This window comes from Leptopilina heterotoma, unplaced genomic scaffold, assembly GCF_015476425.1.
Source record: "Leptopilina heterotoma isolate Lh14 unplaced genomic scaffold, ASM1547642v1 Lhet_142, whole genome shotgun sequence".
Lineage (NCBI taxonomy): Eukaryota > Metazoa > Arthropoda > Insecta > Hymenoptera > Figitidae > Leptopilina > Leptopilina heterotoma.
The window spans coordinates 323,619-341,473 of NW_025110861.1; the positions used below are offsets into that span (position 1 = coordinate 323,619).

Sequence of the window (17,855 nt, forward strand, 5' to 3'; positions counted from 1 at the left end):
CAAATTAAATTTTTTTTTAAATAATTGAATTCTTTTGGAAAATTTTATTCAAATAGTAAATATTGAAAATCATTGAATTGAGGAAAGTTTTTGAAAATAATTGAATTTTTGCGAAGAATTCTATTATTATAAAGATTATTGAAATTTTACCAAGAATTTTATTAAAATTTTTGAAAATAATTGAATTGGAGAAGAATTTTATTATTTTTAAGGATAATTGAAATTTCGACGAGAATTTTTTTTTAATTTTTGAACATAATTGAATTTCTGCGAAGAATTTCATTACTTTTGATTTTTTGAAAATAAATAGTTTTTTACAATTATTTGTAACTTTTCCAAAATTCAATTTTTTTTTAGTGTTTTTAACTAAAATTCTTCTGTAAATTCATTATTTTTAATAATTAAAAAAAAATTAAAGTTTTATAAAATTTCAAATTGAAACCTTTTGAAGTGGATTTTTTTATGAAAATTGTAAACAAAATTCAATTAATTTCGAAATGTTTAAGCAAAATTATTTATTAAATAATTCATATAAGTAATAACTTTACGATATTTCTTAAAGAATTAAGTTATTAAAATATAGAAATTATTATCAGAAATAGAAAAAATTGAAGGTTAATTTATTAAAATTCGTGGTAATTTCATAGTTTATGAGGCAAACAAAAAAGAAACCGAAAATTCATAATTTTCTTATGAATTCTAAAAATTTAATTTTTTCGAGAACTGTTAATAAAAATCCCTGACTTTTCCTTGAAATTCCTTATCTCTGGCAACCCTTTAATTATTAAATTTCGCGATTCAATTATTAAAATTGACAAAAAAATGCCTATTTTAAACTATAGATGATTTTTCACGCAAATTTACAAAAATGTCAAAAAAGGTGCATAACTTGCACAAAACTTAATATTTTTAGTTAAAATTTATACTACGTGTACTTCATTAATATATAAACTTACCCCCAAAGTTTAAAAAATATCGACTCATTACTTCTTATGTAATTAATTCGCGAAAATCGGCTTTTCTGAGCCATCACGCACTGGTCGTCTTTCTAAACTTATTGCCATAAAATTGTCCTGAGGCGAAACTTTTCAATCTTTTTTGAATTTTAATTACCTGAATATTGCAGCGTAATATTACCAAACTTTCCGAGTCATTACTCGGAAAAAAGTCAAAGTTGTGCTCATTATTTATATTCCTTCTCATGAATAATCCTTGTCAATTAGAATCATCGACATATTCTAATAAATCGCGATCAAAAATTCGAGTCCGAGTTCGAGTCTTGCATGTAAAAAAATAATTCGATAAACAATTTCTTTATTTTCTTTTAACCATTATTTGAATAACTGTTTTTTAAATTCATGCAGAAAATTGAACCAATCCGAGTGTTTTCAATGTGTATGTATATGTACACAATGATCGGAAGGATGGTAGGATTTATATTGGTTTACATCGTTTACATTCCCGGCAGTCAGTGAATCATCGATCTGGATATATATAAAGTAAGAAATACTTTCTTTAAAATCAAACCGTTTTGAAACTATTTTGTTTACAAGACAACAAAATTCGATTAATGATCAGAAATGGATACAAATTTTTCTCAATGTTGATGTTTCGTGTATGTATTTAAAAAAGAAAAAGTTCGCGCATAGTAAATATATAATATATATATATATATGTAGGTGAATGTATTCATGATGGCGGAGGCGCGTCTCCTTGCGTCGTAATTGTTTCGAATTGTTTCAAAATAAATGTAGTTTCGCGTTTACTGCAAATCCTTTCATGGTGGAATTTCATTAATTAATAACAAATTCACTCATTACAGTAATTATCTTTAATCGTCATAAAGTAAGTACTTTGGAAAATGATTAAATTTCTGCATTTCAAATTGCGCAGTTGTTGACAATGTCCTCGGTTTATTTTTCCTAATTTTCTTTCGCAAAATAACTTGTTTTCTATTTTATGACATTATTTTTATTTCAGTTGAACAAAATCGAGGAAAAAATACGTTTTTTTCTATTAGTTAATATTATATGTAAACAATTTTGTGGTTAGGATAACCTTCTGTCACTGTCGTATCTATATATATGTGTGTTTTAATTTTATCAAAATATATATCATTGTTGTTATATTTGTTTTGGATTCTTTTATTTTGCAAACGTATTGTTAGACTTTTTGCGTGTATTCTCTTTTTAAGGCGTAATATAAAGATTAGTAGAGGAATAATAATAAATTTAATGTGATTGCGCGGAAAAATCTTTTTTGCTTTGTTTTCTTGCGGTTTTTAAATTGTCTTTCATTTATTATTGAATGGAAAACATTGTTACGAGTTTTGATTTTTTCTAAAAGTATTTCACACTTGTTTCATTGTTCATTTATTTCCTTAAGGTATTTATTACAAGTTTTTTAATCATTTTGTTGGATTCTTATGAAACTTTGTATTTTTCTATTTTTAAAGGTAAAAAGTTAAAAAGAAAAAGTTGAAAAAAATTATTTAGCACGTTTTTAAATATACGATATGCCTAATTATCACATAAAAATCATTTGATAGAATTATCAGTCTTACGAAATTTGTTGCTTCGAATTAATATTTAATACAAAAGATTCATTTCGAATTAAATTACCTACAAAATTTTTTATTTTCAAATATGAATTTTTGAATAATTTCATATTCAAACTTTAAAAAACATTCAATTATTAATTAATTATTCTTGTTTATTAATTACAAAAATTTTAATAAAATTCTTTATAAGAATTAAATTATTTTTATAAATAATAACATTTTTCGTAAGAATTCAATTATTTTTATAAAGTAAAATTTTTTGCAAAAAATCAATTATTTTTAAACAAAATTTTAATAAAATTTTATGAACAAATATAATTTCTTTCCAAAATTTTAATAAATCCTTCGAAACAATTCAACTATTTTTTTTTAAATAGTAAAATCTTTGAAAAATTCAATAATTTTGTTAAATAATATAAAATCTTTGAAAAATTCAATTATTTTCAAAAATATTTCACGAAAGAATTCAATTCTTTTTTTAATTGGGTAAAAAAAATCACAAAAGAATTCAATTATTTTCTAAAATTTTAATAAAATTCAATATTTAAGTGGTCAATTTCAATATTTATTAACAAACACGATTATTTTAAAAACTTAAAAGAAATTGTTCATAAAATTAAATTATTTTCAAAATTTTTAATTAAAATTATTAAAGAAACTCCATTATTTAAAAAAAAATTTTAAGTAATTCTTCAAAGAGAATTTAATTAGAATTTTCAAAAAATTTAACCAGATTTTTCAAAATGATGTTAAAAATTAAAAAAATAATCGAAGTATCCTGAAAAGTTGCGAAATTTTAGAATTTTTAGTACTCAACATTTATCTTTATAAATCTATTATTTTAATAAAATTTCCCAAAAAAATTTAATTATTTAAAAACAATTTCGACAAAGTTCTACACGAATATTCAATTATTTTCTAAAATAATTAAAAAATATCTTATTGAAATTCGTCGAAAGAATTCAATTTATTTAAGAATTTCTTTCTAAAATTATGTATAAGAATTCAATTTTAAGAAACATTCAATTATTCAATAAATAATCTATGTTTGTATTTAAATTATTAAATTCTCGTAGAATTTTCTAATAAAAATTGATTTAAAAATTAATTTTAGTTAAACTTTTAGATTAATTGAATTTTGGAGAAGTTACTAATAATTGTAATTTTTAGAAATAATTTAATTTTGTAAAAGTAATAATTTTTTTCAAAAAACTTAATATAAATTTTTTAAAATTATTTTAAGTGTTAAATTAAATGTACATTCAATTGAAGAATTTTCGTATAATCGAAATTTCAAAAAATTGAATTATAAACAAATAAAATTGAAAATTTTAAAAAGATTTTTATAAAAAATTATTAAAAGTAATTGATTTAAAAAAGAATTTTAGTTAACATTTTTGGAAAATAATAAATGAATTGAAATGATGAAATAAAAATATTATTATAAGTTATTGAATTTCAAAGGTTTAAATTAGAAATTTTTTTCTGTCTCAGAATATTCTTTGGGGTCAGGGAAAAAGTGAAAATTTAGTCTGGAAATAAGGGAAAAGTCAGGGAAAAACAAAATTCAATTTTTGTGGCAACTCTGTTGATCCAAATTTGTAAAAGTTATGAGCATGCAAAAAAAATTTTTTTTTCAAAACGTAAAATTTTGAAAAAATTTTTCAAGGGGTTGAAATTTCTTAAAAAATTTGTAGTTGGGTTTTTAATCTCTAGAAAAATACATAATATAAAATAAATTGTCTCTTGAAGTGATGTATTAAAATACATTCTCGCTAGAAGATAAAAGTAGAATAAGTTCTAAAACCGATAGCGAGTAAAGAATCCAACTTTTATTTTCTATTTTTAACAGGTTTTACCATGCATTGAAGTGAGAGAACTCCAGAAAAGGCAAAATGAGTGCTTTAGATTATCGAAGTAAAACTCACTCGATTTGGCATGGCCATCGAGTCGATGGGACAAGTCCGGCAATTATGGAAAGTTTAGACAGTCTCTCCATAAATAATCGCGATGGAAATCAATCTTTGACTATACCCTTCAATCAGGGAAATTTGTCTCTACATGGAGTGCCCTCATTGCAGGGAATTAATTCAAAGTCCTCATCACTTTCATTGGAGGAAATGCAAAGTTTCCTTCTCATTGACGAGAAGGAGCGTCTCAAGGTTTCAACGGCCGAGCAATTTGTCGATAAATTGAATTGCAACAACAGGGACTTAAAAATCAAAGTTGTTTCAATATTCGGTAATACCGGAGACGGCAAAAGTCACACTCTTAATCAGACTTTCTTTAAAGGTAAAGAAATATTCAAAACATCGAACGAACAAAGCTCCTGCACACTTGGCGTTTGGGCTGCCTTTGATTCTAATCTTAATATTATTTGCCTGGACACTGAAGGACTTTTAGGTAAATGTTAAAAATACAATTTTTTTTAACTATTCCAATGGTTCAAAAAAAGTTTAGTTTCTGTTATTAAATTGGGAACAAATTTAAAAAAATTGGGACTGAAATTTCACTCGTATCTGTTTATAAAATTTAATTCATCATTTATATTTAATAATAAATAATCAGGGTTCCCACGCAACATGAAAACCTGGAAATGTTAGGGAATTTTAAAAACCTTGAAAAAATTTGGAAAAGTCAGGAAATTTTTATCGGAATCCTGAACAATTGTTGTTTTCTAAAGTTATCGGTTTTTTTTTTGTATTCGATAAATATTCAATTTCTAGAACTCATAAGAAAATTCTAAATTTTTGTGTCTATAAACTATAAAATTAATACAAATTCTAATACAAATCCTTCAATTTTTTCTACTTCTGACAATAATTTCTTTTTAAATAACTTAATTCTTAAAAATCTATCATATATAATTATTTCTAAAAATTTTATTAGAAATTTTGAAGAACTTAAATTTTTGAAAAATTTTAATAATTAAAATTCTTCTGAAATTAGTTTAAATTTTTTAATATGTATTTAATTAATAATTAAACATAATGGATTTTCAGAAGAATTTTAGTTAAAAACATTAAAATTTGAAACACTAAAAAATTGAATTTTGGAGAAGTTACAAATAATTGCAGAAATTCAATTATTTTCAAAAATATTAAATTCTTCGCAGAAATTCAATTATTTTCAAAAATTCTAATAAAATTTTTGGCAAAATTTCAATTATTTTCAAAAATTTTCCTCAATTCTTAATAAAGTTTTACAAAACAATTCAATTATTTTCAAAAAAATTTAATAAATTTTACGCAAAAATTGAATTATTTTCATAATTAATAAAAATTTCACAGGAATTCAATTATTTACAAATTATTTATAAATTTCTTCGCAATAATTCAATTATTATAAATAATCACATTTTTTTACAGGAATTTAATTATTTTTAATACAATTTCAATCGATTTCGTCGAAAAATGTAATTATTCTTAAAAATTGTATTGAAATTCGACAAAAGAATGCAATTGTTTAAAAAATTTTTTAATGAAACTCTTTATTAGAATTCAATTTTGAGAAACATTCAATTATTCAAAAAATTATTTATTTTTGTATTTAAATAATTGAATTCTCGTAGAATTTCCTAATAAAAATTGATTTAAAAATGAATTTCAGTTAAAATTTTAGATAATAATAATTGAATATTAAAAGCATTATAGCGTGAATTTTTCGAAATATTAGAATCAAATTTCTAGAAAAATAAAATTATTCTTAAAAATTGTATTAAAATTTGACAAAATAATTTAAGATTTAAAAATTTTTTAATGAAACTCTTTATTAGAATTCAATTTTGAGAAACATTCAATTATTCAAAAAATTATTTATTTTTGTATTTAAATAATTGAATTCTCGTAGAATTTCCTAATAAAAATTGATTTAAAAATGAATTTCAGTTAAAATTTTAGATAATAATAATTGAATATTAAAAGCATTATAGCGTGAATTTTTCGAAATATTAGAATCAAATTTCTAGAAAAATAAAATTATTCTTAAAAATTGTATTAAAATTTGACAAAATAATTTAAGATTTAAAAATTTTTTAAATAAAATTCTTCATTAAAATTCAATTTTTTGAGAAACAGTCAATTATTTAATAAATTATTTATTTTCGTATTCAAATAATTGAAGAATTCTCGTAGAATTTTCGAATAAAATGTGTCAATGAATTTCAGTTAACATTTTTGATATATATATATTTAATTGAAGAATTTCTTAATAATCGAAATTTCTTAAAATTGAATTATAAACAAATGGATTTAAAAATTCTCAAAGAACTTTTTCAAAAATTATTAAAAAATATTTGATTTAATGAAGAACTTTAGTTGGAAATTCTAGAAAATAATAATTGAATTATTGAAATGATGAAAATAATTTTGAAGACGTTATAAGTAACAATATTCTTATAATATAAAAAAATGATTATTATATTTATTTAAAAAAATAAAATATTGATGTTTTTGAATAATTTTACAATTAAAACAATTTGTGAATAAATGTAATAGAACAATTCTTTGACTATCTAATTACTTTTAGAGTTATTCGGAATATTCTTTAGAGTCAGGGAAAATGTCAAAATTTTGTCTGGAAATCAGGGAAAAACAAAATTAAATTTTTGTGGCAAGCCTGATTGAGTAATAAATAATTATTTTAATAATGCAGAAATTATTATATCAAAGTTCCGTGTATTTATACAAATTCGTTAGTTATTTAATTTGGTAAAAAATGAATTTAGTTTTAAAATCCTGGAAAAATTCCGTTTTTTAACCTGGAAAACCTGAAGAAGTCAGGAAATTTCAAATGAGTAAAAGCGTTGCAACCCTGATAATGAAAATATGTAGGTATATTTTTTAAAAGTGTAGAATAATAAAGACTTTTGTATTTTTCAGGTGTGACGATTCATGAGAATGAGCGCACAAGATTACTTTTAAAAGTATTGGCAGTTTCTGACATTGTGGTTTACAGAACTCGTGCAGAAAGATTGCATCGTGATTTGTTTACATTCTTGGGTGCAGCCTCTCGAGCTTACACCCATCACTTTCAATCGGCTCTGCAGGCAGTGGGTCAGAGGGAGGGAGTTTTAAGCTCTGTCAGTAATTTGGGACCGAGTGTCATTATTTTTCACGAAACCAGACACACCAGTCCTTTAATAAATGGTAATTTTCTTTTTAATTTAAAATAGTTATTTTATTTTTTATAGGGATCTTTTGTACTGTGAGACGCTCTCTGTTGTAAATTTTTATAACCATTGAGAGTAGATTGTTTTGTCGAATCAGAATTCGTTATAAATTCTTTTATTTCTTGTAATTTTTCTCTCTCTTTATTTACTATAATTTTATTTATCATGATATCAACATTTTTTTAATTAATAAAATTAATAAAATTGAATTAATTTTTTTTTCAGATTCAGCCGAGAGCGCGGAGGACATTCTGAGGACGCGATTCGCTCAAATGCGATTGGAGATTGAGGCTTTCAGTTCAATAAAATATGTGGGAGTTCAAACTTTAAATCCGCCAACGGACTACGATCCATTGCGTTTGGCAATCAGAAACGAATTAGACAATACAACCGTTAGATCGGCCAGAAAACCACATTTAGTTTACAGTACATTAAAAATTCTTAACGACAAATTCTCAGGGGAAATTGAAAATGATTGCATTGTTCTTTTCCCCGATCAATATTTTACTTGTCCCGTCAAGTGTTTTAGTTGCGGTTGTAGATGTCAAAACAGTATGGGTCATTTTCGTGAAGGAAAACCGCACATGAGTGATACCAGGTAATTATTTATTTATTTTTATAATTGTACATATAATAAAATTAAATTTTTTTGGAGTATCCTCAAGAGTTTAAATGGTGTTGTATCATATTTGTTAGTAGTACTTATTTATTGGTAGTATTATACTTATTGGTGCAGAGTTCATGGTTAAAAAAATCAAATAGCAACCCTAACCGTCTCGCAACAAATCGAATGAAATTTGTTTTTTTGAAAAAGGGCCGTAAAGTCCGTAATTTGATTGAAAAAGAACGAAAAGTTCAAAATTTCAATTATCTTTAGAAATAATTAAATTCATCTCAGAAATTTAATTATTTTAAAAAATTTTGATAAATAAAATTCTTGTCAAAATTTCAATTATTTTAAAAAATGATCCTCAATTCAATAAGTTTTAATATCTTCTATTTTAATAAAATTTTCCAAAAGAATTCAATTATTTAAAAAAAATTGAATAAAATTCTACGCAAACCTTTCATTATTTTCATAAAATAATAAAAATTTTGCAGAAATTCAATTATTTACAAATTTTTCATTCAATTATTCAAAAATAATAACATTTTTACAGGGATTCAATTATTTTCGTAAATAATAAATTTTATTCTAATTAATTTTTAAAAATCATGTATTTACAGAAGAATTTTAGTTAAAGAATTTAAATTTCAAAGCAATTACAAACGATTGCAAAAATTAAATTATTTTCAAAAGTTGTAAAATTCTTCCTAAAAATTCAATTATATCTAAAAATTTTATAAAAATTCTTGGCAAAATTTCAATTACTTTCAAAAACTTTTCTCAATTCAATGATTTTTTATATCTACTAATTTATTAAAATTTCCCAAAAGAATTCAATTATTTAAAAAAAAATGTTAATAAAATTCTACGCTAACATTTAATAATTTTCATAGATAATAAAATTCATCGAAGGATTTTCATTTATTTTTAATACAATTTTAATCGAAATTCAATTATTTTAAAAACCTTTGCTCCTATTAATTTATTAGAATTTAAGTATTATTTTCAAAACATTTATAATTAAATTGTTTTCAAAAATTTTAATGAAATTCTTTTTAACAATTTCCTTTTTTTCAAAATAATTTTAATAACATTCTTCGTAGAAATTTAATTAATTTCGAAAATTTGTCAAAATTCAATTATTTTCAAAAAATTTACAAAAATTCTCGTCAAAATTTCAATAATGTTTGTAAATAATAAAATTATTCTCTAAAATTAAATTATTTAAAAAAATTTAAATAAAATTTCCCAAAAGAATTCAATTATTTAAAAAAAATTTAATAAAATTCTCGCAAATATTTAATTGTTTCCCTTAATAATAAAAATTTCACAGGCATTGAATTATTTTGAAAATCTCTTATAAAATTCTTTGGAGAAATTCAATAATTTTTAATACAATTTTAATGTAATTTCCCAAAAAATGAATTTATTCTTCAAAACAATTGAAATTGTTTAAAAAATTTGTTTATTTCTTTATGAAAATTCAATTTTAAGAAACACTGAATTAATTAAATACTCGTAGATTTTTCTAATAATCCACAATTTAAAAAAAAATCCGCAATTAAACTTTCTCAAAAAACTAATTCCTCAGAATTGTTAGTTTAAAGAAATGAAGAATTCAGATTTTCAAAAACTTTAAATTTAAACTCTTTCAAAATTTAATTATTTCTAAAATTTCAAGATCTAATACTTTTAATATTCAATTATTATCTAAAATTTTAACTGAAATTCATTTTTAAATCAATTTTTATTAGAAAATTCTACTAGAATTCAATTATTTAATTACAAATAGAATTTATTGAATAATTGCATGTATCTTAAAATTGAATTCATTCGACGAATTTTAATAAAATTTTTGAGAATAATTGAATTTTGGAGAAGAATTTAATTAATTCCAAAGATAATTGAAATTTTGACGAGAATTTAAAAAAAAATTTTGAACATAATTGAATTTTTGAGAAGAATTTTAATACTTTTGAAAATAATTGAATGATTGCGAAGGAATTTATAAAAAGTTTGTAAATAATAATTGAATTGAGGAAAATTTTTGAAAATAATTGAATTTTAGAGAAGAATTTAATTATTTCCAAAAATAATTGAAATTTTGACGAGAATTTTAAAAAAATTTTTGAACATAATTGAATTTTTGCGAAAAATTTTATTACTTTTGAAAATAATTGAATTTCTGCAATCATTTGTAATTTCTCTAAAATTCTCCAAATTATATCGTACAATTTACAAACTTTTCGTCCTTTTTCAATCAAACTACGGACTTTATGGACCTTTTTTTTAAAAAACTTACTTTTACGAACTTTAAGCAAATTTACGGACTTTTAAGGAATTTACGGAACTATTTCGAGCCCTACACTTGGAGAAACAGTGTTGACCAAAGATTTCCTGAAATTTTTATTTTCTGAAGCTTATAACAATAAAAAATAGTTCTGCCAAGCTCTATTTAAATTATTGATAAAAGTGCCCCGAAAGTTTAATTTTAAAATGATCAAGCAGATTCGATAATTTTTAAGAATAATTAATCAAACATTAAACTGTTTATTTTTTTTTTAGATGTCGCTATCAGCATCAGTATGAAAACGTCGTTTATATTTGTAAACAGTGTCATGGAAATGGAAATGAAGTTATAGTGACGAGCCGAACTCAAACTCAAAATGACAATAGTTGGTACGGTTTGGCGAAATATGCGTGGGCCGGATACGTAATCGAGTGTCCGCAGTGCGGAGAAATTTACAGAAGTCGTCAATATTGGTATGGCAACAAGAATCCCGAGGATGTCTCTGTTCGCTCTGAAATCACCCACGTTTGGAATACGGTAAGCGAATTCAAAACTCTCCACTCTTTATAAAAGTTAACGCAAAGTTTGAGTTAAGGTTGTCGCCAAAACTTTTCTTTTGGTTTCTTACAAACTCCCCTTTTTCATATTCGAATATTGTTTATTAAATGATTGTTTTAATGATTTATCTAATTTTTTGTCTCCGTTTTTTACGATACACAGACAAATCTGAATATCACATCTCAAAATACAGCGCAAAGAATGCTCGACGGAGTTTCGTATTTGAGTGAGGCGGTGACCAACGTTTCTCTTCAGCCGACGAAGGCAATAACCGCCTGGGTGGCTGATCAAGTGGCCCCGACTTATTGGCGGCCAAACAACGAGATCAAACACTGCCACAAGTGCAATAATCTGTTTGGCCCCACGGACACAAAGCACCATTGCCGCTCCTGTGGCGAAGGCTTCTGTGCCTCTTGCTCTTCAAGGACGAAATGTGTACCCGACAGAAATTGGTACACTCCCGTAAGAGTTTGCGACTTTTGCTACAATAAAGAGACAAACTCAAATGAGGAGCCTGTCATTACAGAAGATGTGAGTGTGAGAAAAGTTTCGGAGCACGTCGTCTCGACATTCAGCGCTGTTGGATCTGTTCTTTCTTATTCCAAATGTGAGTTTTCATATTAAATTTATAAAATTAGAAATTAGAATTGGATTTTGAAAATAAGAAATACAATTTCAATGAAATTAACACTTTGACCAACATTTTATTCTGCTTCACAGGTTCGCTTGAAATTGTTTACGCAAAGATTTTCAGAGTCGCTGATTTCTAAAATCGTGTTAATTTTTCAAAATTCAAAATGGCGGATCGAATATGGCCGATGATTTCTTAAATTGATTGGATTCGGTTTCAAATTTTTGAAAAATTCTCTGCCATATTGGGTCCAATATATTGAATTGTTAAAAAATAACATTTGATACGTAATTAGTGACCAATGGTCAATTTCTTATGTTTTAGTAAATCAATGTGTTTTTAAATACTCTAAAATTTTTTATAATTATTTAATTAGTCAAAGAAAAGTTTTTCAACAAAAAAAAGAGGAAATGATATTTTCCACAATTTCTGGTTTTAAAAATACCAATAATTTCGTAAATTCTGATCGAATTAGTTTCAAAAATAGGTCAATAGCAGTTTTTCTAATGCTCCATGTGTTGTTTTCTAAAGTTATTGTGCTTATTCTTGAAATCTAATTTTTCTTGAATTCAATTTTCTTAATTCAATTTTAAATGAGTTGCCTTTACAATTTTTCTTCGCAATAATTCAATTATTTTCATAAATAATCAAAATATTTATAGATTTACAATTATTTTCATAAATAATAAAACTCATCGCAAAATTTTAATTATTTTTAATACAATTTTAATGGAATTTCTCGAAAAATGTATAATTATTCTTAAAAAATTTATTCAAATTCATCAAAGAAATTCAATTCCTTTCAAAAGTAATACAATTCTGCGCAGAAATTCAATTGTAATCAAAAGTTTAAAAAATTTATCGTCAAAATTTCAATTATCTTTATAAATATTAAAATTTTTCTCCATAATTCAATTATTTTCAAAAATTTTAATGAAATTCTTTTTAACAAATTCAATGTTTTTTTTCAAAAATTCTCCTCCAGTCAATAATTTTAAATATCTACTATTTTAATAAAATTTTCCAAAAGAAATGAATTATTTAAAAAAATTTGTTATAAATTTCTTTGCAATAATTCTATTATTTTCAAAAATTTTCAATTTATTTTTACAGACATTCAATTATTTTTATAAATATGTAATACAATTTTTTGCAGGGATTCAATTATTATTATTTTCATAGATAATAAAACTCATTGCAGAATTTCAATTCTTTTTGATACAATTTTAATCGAATTCCTCGAAAAATGTAATTATTCTTAAAATTTTATTAAAATTCGTCAAAATAATGCAATTATTTTAAAATTTGTTAATAAAATTCTTTATGAGAATTCAATTTTAAGAAACATTCAATTATTCAATAAAGTATTTATTTTTGTATTAAAAATAATTAGGTAGGTATTTAAAAAAAATATTAAAAAATTCGTCTTAAGAATTCAATTATTTTCAAAAGTAATAAAATTTTTAGCAGAAATTCAATTATGGTCAAAAGTTTTAAAAAAAATTATAGTCAAAATTTCAATTATTTTTATAAATATTAAAATTTTTCTCTAAAATTCAATTATTTTCAAAAATTTTAATAAAATTCTTGGCAATATTTCAATTATTTTCAATAATTTTAATAAAATTCTTGACAAAATTTCAATTATTTTCAAAAACTTTTCTCAATTCAATGAAATTTTTTTTTACAGAGATTCAATTATTTTTAATACATTTTTAATCTAATTTCTCAAAAAATGAAATTATTCTTAAAAATTTTATTGAAATTCGTCAAAAGAATTTTAATTACCTATTTAAAAATTTGTTGATGAAATTCTTTAAATGAGAGTTGAGAATTTTCTAATAATAATTGATTTAAATATGAATTTCAGTTAAAAATTTAGATAATAATTGAATTTTGAAAAGATTTCAAATTATAATCTTTGAATGTTTGAATTTTTCATACTTTTAACTTAAAATTGTGTAGATTTAATTTTTTTTGTAAAAGTTGAATTGAATTTTTTTGAAGTTATTTAAAGTTTTTATTTTCTAATGTATATTTGATTGAAGAATTTCCGAATAATCGATGAAATTTCGTAAAATTGAATTGTAAACAAAAGGATTTGAAAATGTTGAAAGAAATTTTTCAGAAATTATTAATAATAATTAATTTACACTTTATAAAGAAGAATTTTAGTTAAAAATTGTGGAAAAAAATAATTGAATTAAAATAATGAAAGTAATTTTGAATAAGTTACAGTAACAGTATTCTTATAATAGGTATAAAATGATGATTTTATCAGTCGGAAATTTTTAATTATTATAAAACATGAAGATATCAATTGCTCCGAGTCGAAGACTCGGAGTGATCGATATTTTCATGTTTCAAAAAGGTTAGAATTAAAAATTTTGTAAAAATAAATGTAGTTTTAAAAACCTGGAAAAATTCCGTTTTTTAACCTGGAAAATTTTTCCAGAACTTTTCCAGAAAAGTCAGGGAATTTGAAATGAGTAAAAGCGTGGCAACCCTGTATATAAAAAACAATTAAAATTTTCAAATAATCAATATTATTTCTTAATGATAAGGACACAGACTTGGCTAATAATAGAAATGTTTACTAATTATTTCAGCGTTGATTAAAGACACAGCACGACCTACATATTGGGTTCCCGATTCAGAAGTAAAAGTCTGTTGTGTTTGCGACGAAAAATTCTCAGACAAGGTTCCTCTTCATCATTGTCGTGATTGTGGTCGTGGAGTATGTCAAGATTGTTCGCAACACAAAAAACCAGTCCCTCGTCGCGGTTGGCTGAATCCAGTTCGCGTTTGCGATTCCTGCACAAAAATAGACTAGAATACAAGAATAGATTTGATTGTCATTTAAAGAGGAAATCTTATTTCTAGACACCTTCGCTTTCATGTATAAAAAGGGGGATTTCCAGGACAGGAAGTGACATTCGTTGGTCTTCCGATTCGGCTCAAATTTTACCAATGCTTTATTCTGCCTTGAAAAATAATTCTCAAATCCGTTGAAAATTTAAATCCTATTTTTCGATCAGTTCAGAAATTTTAAATATTTCTAAACAAAAATTACGTTTTTGGATCAAATACTATTTTTTTGAAGTTAATTTCAAAAATACTACTTTTTTTTGCAAAATTGTCGATTGTGAGACTTCTGTAAAAAAAAGAAAGTTAAAATTTGGTTTGGTAATTTGTCAAGGTAGAAAGTTCTTGTAAATTTTGAGCCGAATCGTAGCAAATGTTACTTTTTGCGAGAAATCTTCCGATAATTAAATATAAAGAAGATATGCTTGAGATAAAGGATGAAAAATTTCAATGTAAAGAATGGTTGACAACTCTTTGAAACCACGAATTTTTCCGTTATCTACAAAAAAAAAAGAAGAAGAAGAAAGCAAAAATACAAAAAGGAAAATACAGCCTCTGCACTATTCAAGTTCGTCGAAATCTTGATGAGGATATTTTTTTACTCGAAAAAGAATCTTTTGCATCCTATTTTTTATACAAAAAAACAGAAATTTATTTAATTTTAATTTGTATCGTCAATGACGAGGGGGCTGTGCCATAAATTTTAAGCTGTGCCAGTTGTCAATTCTGTCAGTAAAAGTGAAAAAATCTGATGAAAAAGAAAAGTTTCTTGTATTTCTAATTAATAAGAAAGTTGTGATTTTTAAAAATAAATGTTGATTTCCATTAAAAAAAAAATACAAAGTTTAATGAACAAAAAAAAATAATACTATTTAGAGTATTAAATATTGAGTGTAAATATTATAGTAGGGATATTGCAGTGCATTAAATAATAATCTTTGGCATTAAATAGAAAATACAGTAAATTTCACTATCAAAATAGTTGTAGTCCTTAAATATTATAAATTATAATATTCTATCTATTATTATTGATCAAGTTCTATTTATATAAAAGAAAACTTATAAATGTACATATTTAGTATGTATATCTAATGTTAAGTCGGCTGTGAGAATTTTAGATTTCCAGGATGAAAAAAAAATGCATTTCACATTTTACGAAACCACGTCTTTCATAATAGTGTTGATGACTTTGTTCAAACGTTTATTGACATTCCGACTATTCATCTCTGTGAGATTCGAAATTTATAGTGAAAATAAAAATTTGCTTTCAAATTTTCAGTTGTTCGTTATTCGACATTTAAAAAAAAAATAATGTATAATTTATATTTTTCAATAAATTATTGAATTTTAAAAATAAAAAAATTTTCTTCGTAGAATTCTTGGTATTTTTCCTTCTTTTTTACCTCATCATTGAAAAAATATTCTGTTTGGAAAAATTATTAATTATATCAATTAATTTATACAAATGTATAAAAGTTTTTTCAAAATTTTTTGAGTTAATCTCTTACTCGAAATTTTGGTCGGTTTTTCAAAAAAGGCATACAACTTTTTCCTTGTTAACCGATTAAGATAATTTTTTTTGAAAAATACTCATAATAATCAAGGATCAAGCAATTTAAATAAAAAAAAAATTTTTTTGACTGAAAAAACATTTTTTTAAACATTTTTTAAATAACAATAATAAGTATTAAAAAAAATCGTAAATCCGTAAAATATTTTTTAGCTTCATTGATAAGGAACATTAATCAAAACTCATACTAAAATAATATTTGAGTGTCTCTGATGTATAAAAAAAGTATAACAATTTATTAAATTGTTTAAACAATTATTTGTTGTTACTTTTTTCATAAACTGTTCTTAGGGCTAGAAATTTCTAGTTTTTTTTCAATTCTGCAATTTTTCAGGAGTAAAACATCTACAAATGATAAAAAACAAATTATTTATTTGTTAAATTGTTTAAACAATTTATTGTTATTTTTTTCATAAACTGCACTTGGAGCTAGAAATTTCTAGTTTTTTCTCAATTGTGAAATTTTTCAGAAGTAAAACATCTACTAATAATAAAAAAAATTTATTTATTTAAATTGTTTAAACAATTAATTGTTCTCATTTATTTCATAAAATGCACTTAGGGTTAGAAATTTCCCGTTTTTTCTAAATACAATCAATTGAAAAAATAAAAACTATAAATTGTTTAAACAATGATTTAATAATGAATTTTCAGTTTTTCTTTTGCACTTGCGTTACAAAAAAATGCACAAAACAGAAAAACTTAGAAATTTCAAGCGCTAAGTAGAGTTTATGACAAAAATAATAACAATTAATTGTTTACACAATGATTAATTAATTAGTAAATTAGTCAGTTAGTAACTAAGTCAGTAAATTAGTTAGTTAGTTACTAAGTTAATGAATTAATTAGTTAGTAAGTTAGTCAGTTGGTCAGTCAGTTAGTAAATTAGTTAGTTAGTACGTTAGTAACTAAGTTAGTAAATTAGTTACTTAATATGTTAGTTAGTAAATTAGTTATAGTTAGTAAATTAATTAGTATTGTTAAACTAAAATAAATTTTTATTCATTATTTTGCATTGTATTTTGATTTCTAAAATTGCAAACATAACCTACAAATTTTTAAGCACCAACTGCTCCACGAACGCAAAGCATGAGTTAGAAAAGGAAAATTTCATCTTTTTCATTATGATTTTCTAATAATTAGTTATTTTTAAGTAATTGCGATAAAGCAAGAATAAAGTCAACCAAACATTTAGAGTAGGATAAGCGGATTTAAATCGTAAATATTTTTGCACATTTTACATGAGAGAGAAAAGGATAGAAATATTTTCTGTTCTTTTCTATAAAAAAAGGCAAAAAATGTTTCCATTCTTTTTAGTAATTTAGTAAAATTAATATGAAAGAAAATTTGTCCTATTTTTAGAAGTAGCTCAAAATTTAAAAAAATGTTTACTTTAATTGGTAAATTGGTAAATTTGGTAAATTTTTATAAATAAGAAATAAAAAATAGAAATAAAAAATTTGTTTATATTTGAACATGAAAATTTTCCCGCGTAATTCTTTCGAGATATCGTCTCGCGATACAATCGATATATGTGTTTTTTTTAAAAACGATACGATATTAATTGAAGTGACGTCAAAAATAATATATATATATATCCAATA

The 17,855-nt window shown here is 23.3% G+C and overlaps 1 protein-coding gene across 4 annotated transcripts; it reads left to right on the top strand.

Annotated features, from left to right (window-relative positions):
- Nucleotides 1–1,371: 1,371 nt before the first annotated feature.
- On the top strand, nucleotides 1,372–15,953 carry LOC122498100 (zinc finger FYVE domain-containing protein 1-like). Of its 4 annotated transcripts, none has more exons than XM_043605674.1 (7): nucleotides 1,372–1,499; nucleotides 4,413–4,963; nucleotides 7,441–7,707; nucleotides 7,956–8,328; nucleotides 10,903–11,164; nucleotides 11,348–11,792; nucleotides 14,426–15,953. In XM_043605674.1, the coding sequence occupies exons 2-7, from the start codon at nucleotides 4,456–4,458 to the stop codon at nucleotides 14,647–14,649; spliced, it is 2,079 nt and encodes a 692-aa protein (XP_043461609.1). In that variant the 5' UTR covers nucleotides 1,372–1,499; nucleotides 4,413–4,455; the 3' UTR covers nucleotides 14,650–15,953. The 4 variants fall into 4 exon arrangements, with proteins under 4 accessions (XP_043461609.1, XP_043461610.1, XP_043461608.1 ...); XM_043605675.1 differs by having other exon boundaries at nucleotides 1,474–1,615; XM_043605673.1 differs by lacking the exon at nucleotides 1,372–1,499 and adding an exon at nucleotides 1,674–1,845.
- Nucleotides 15,954–17,855: the final 1,902 nt, after the last annotated feature.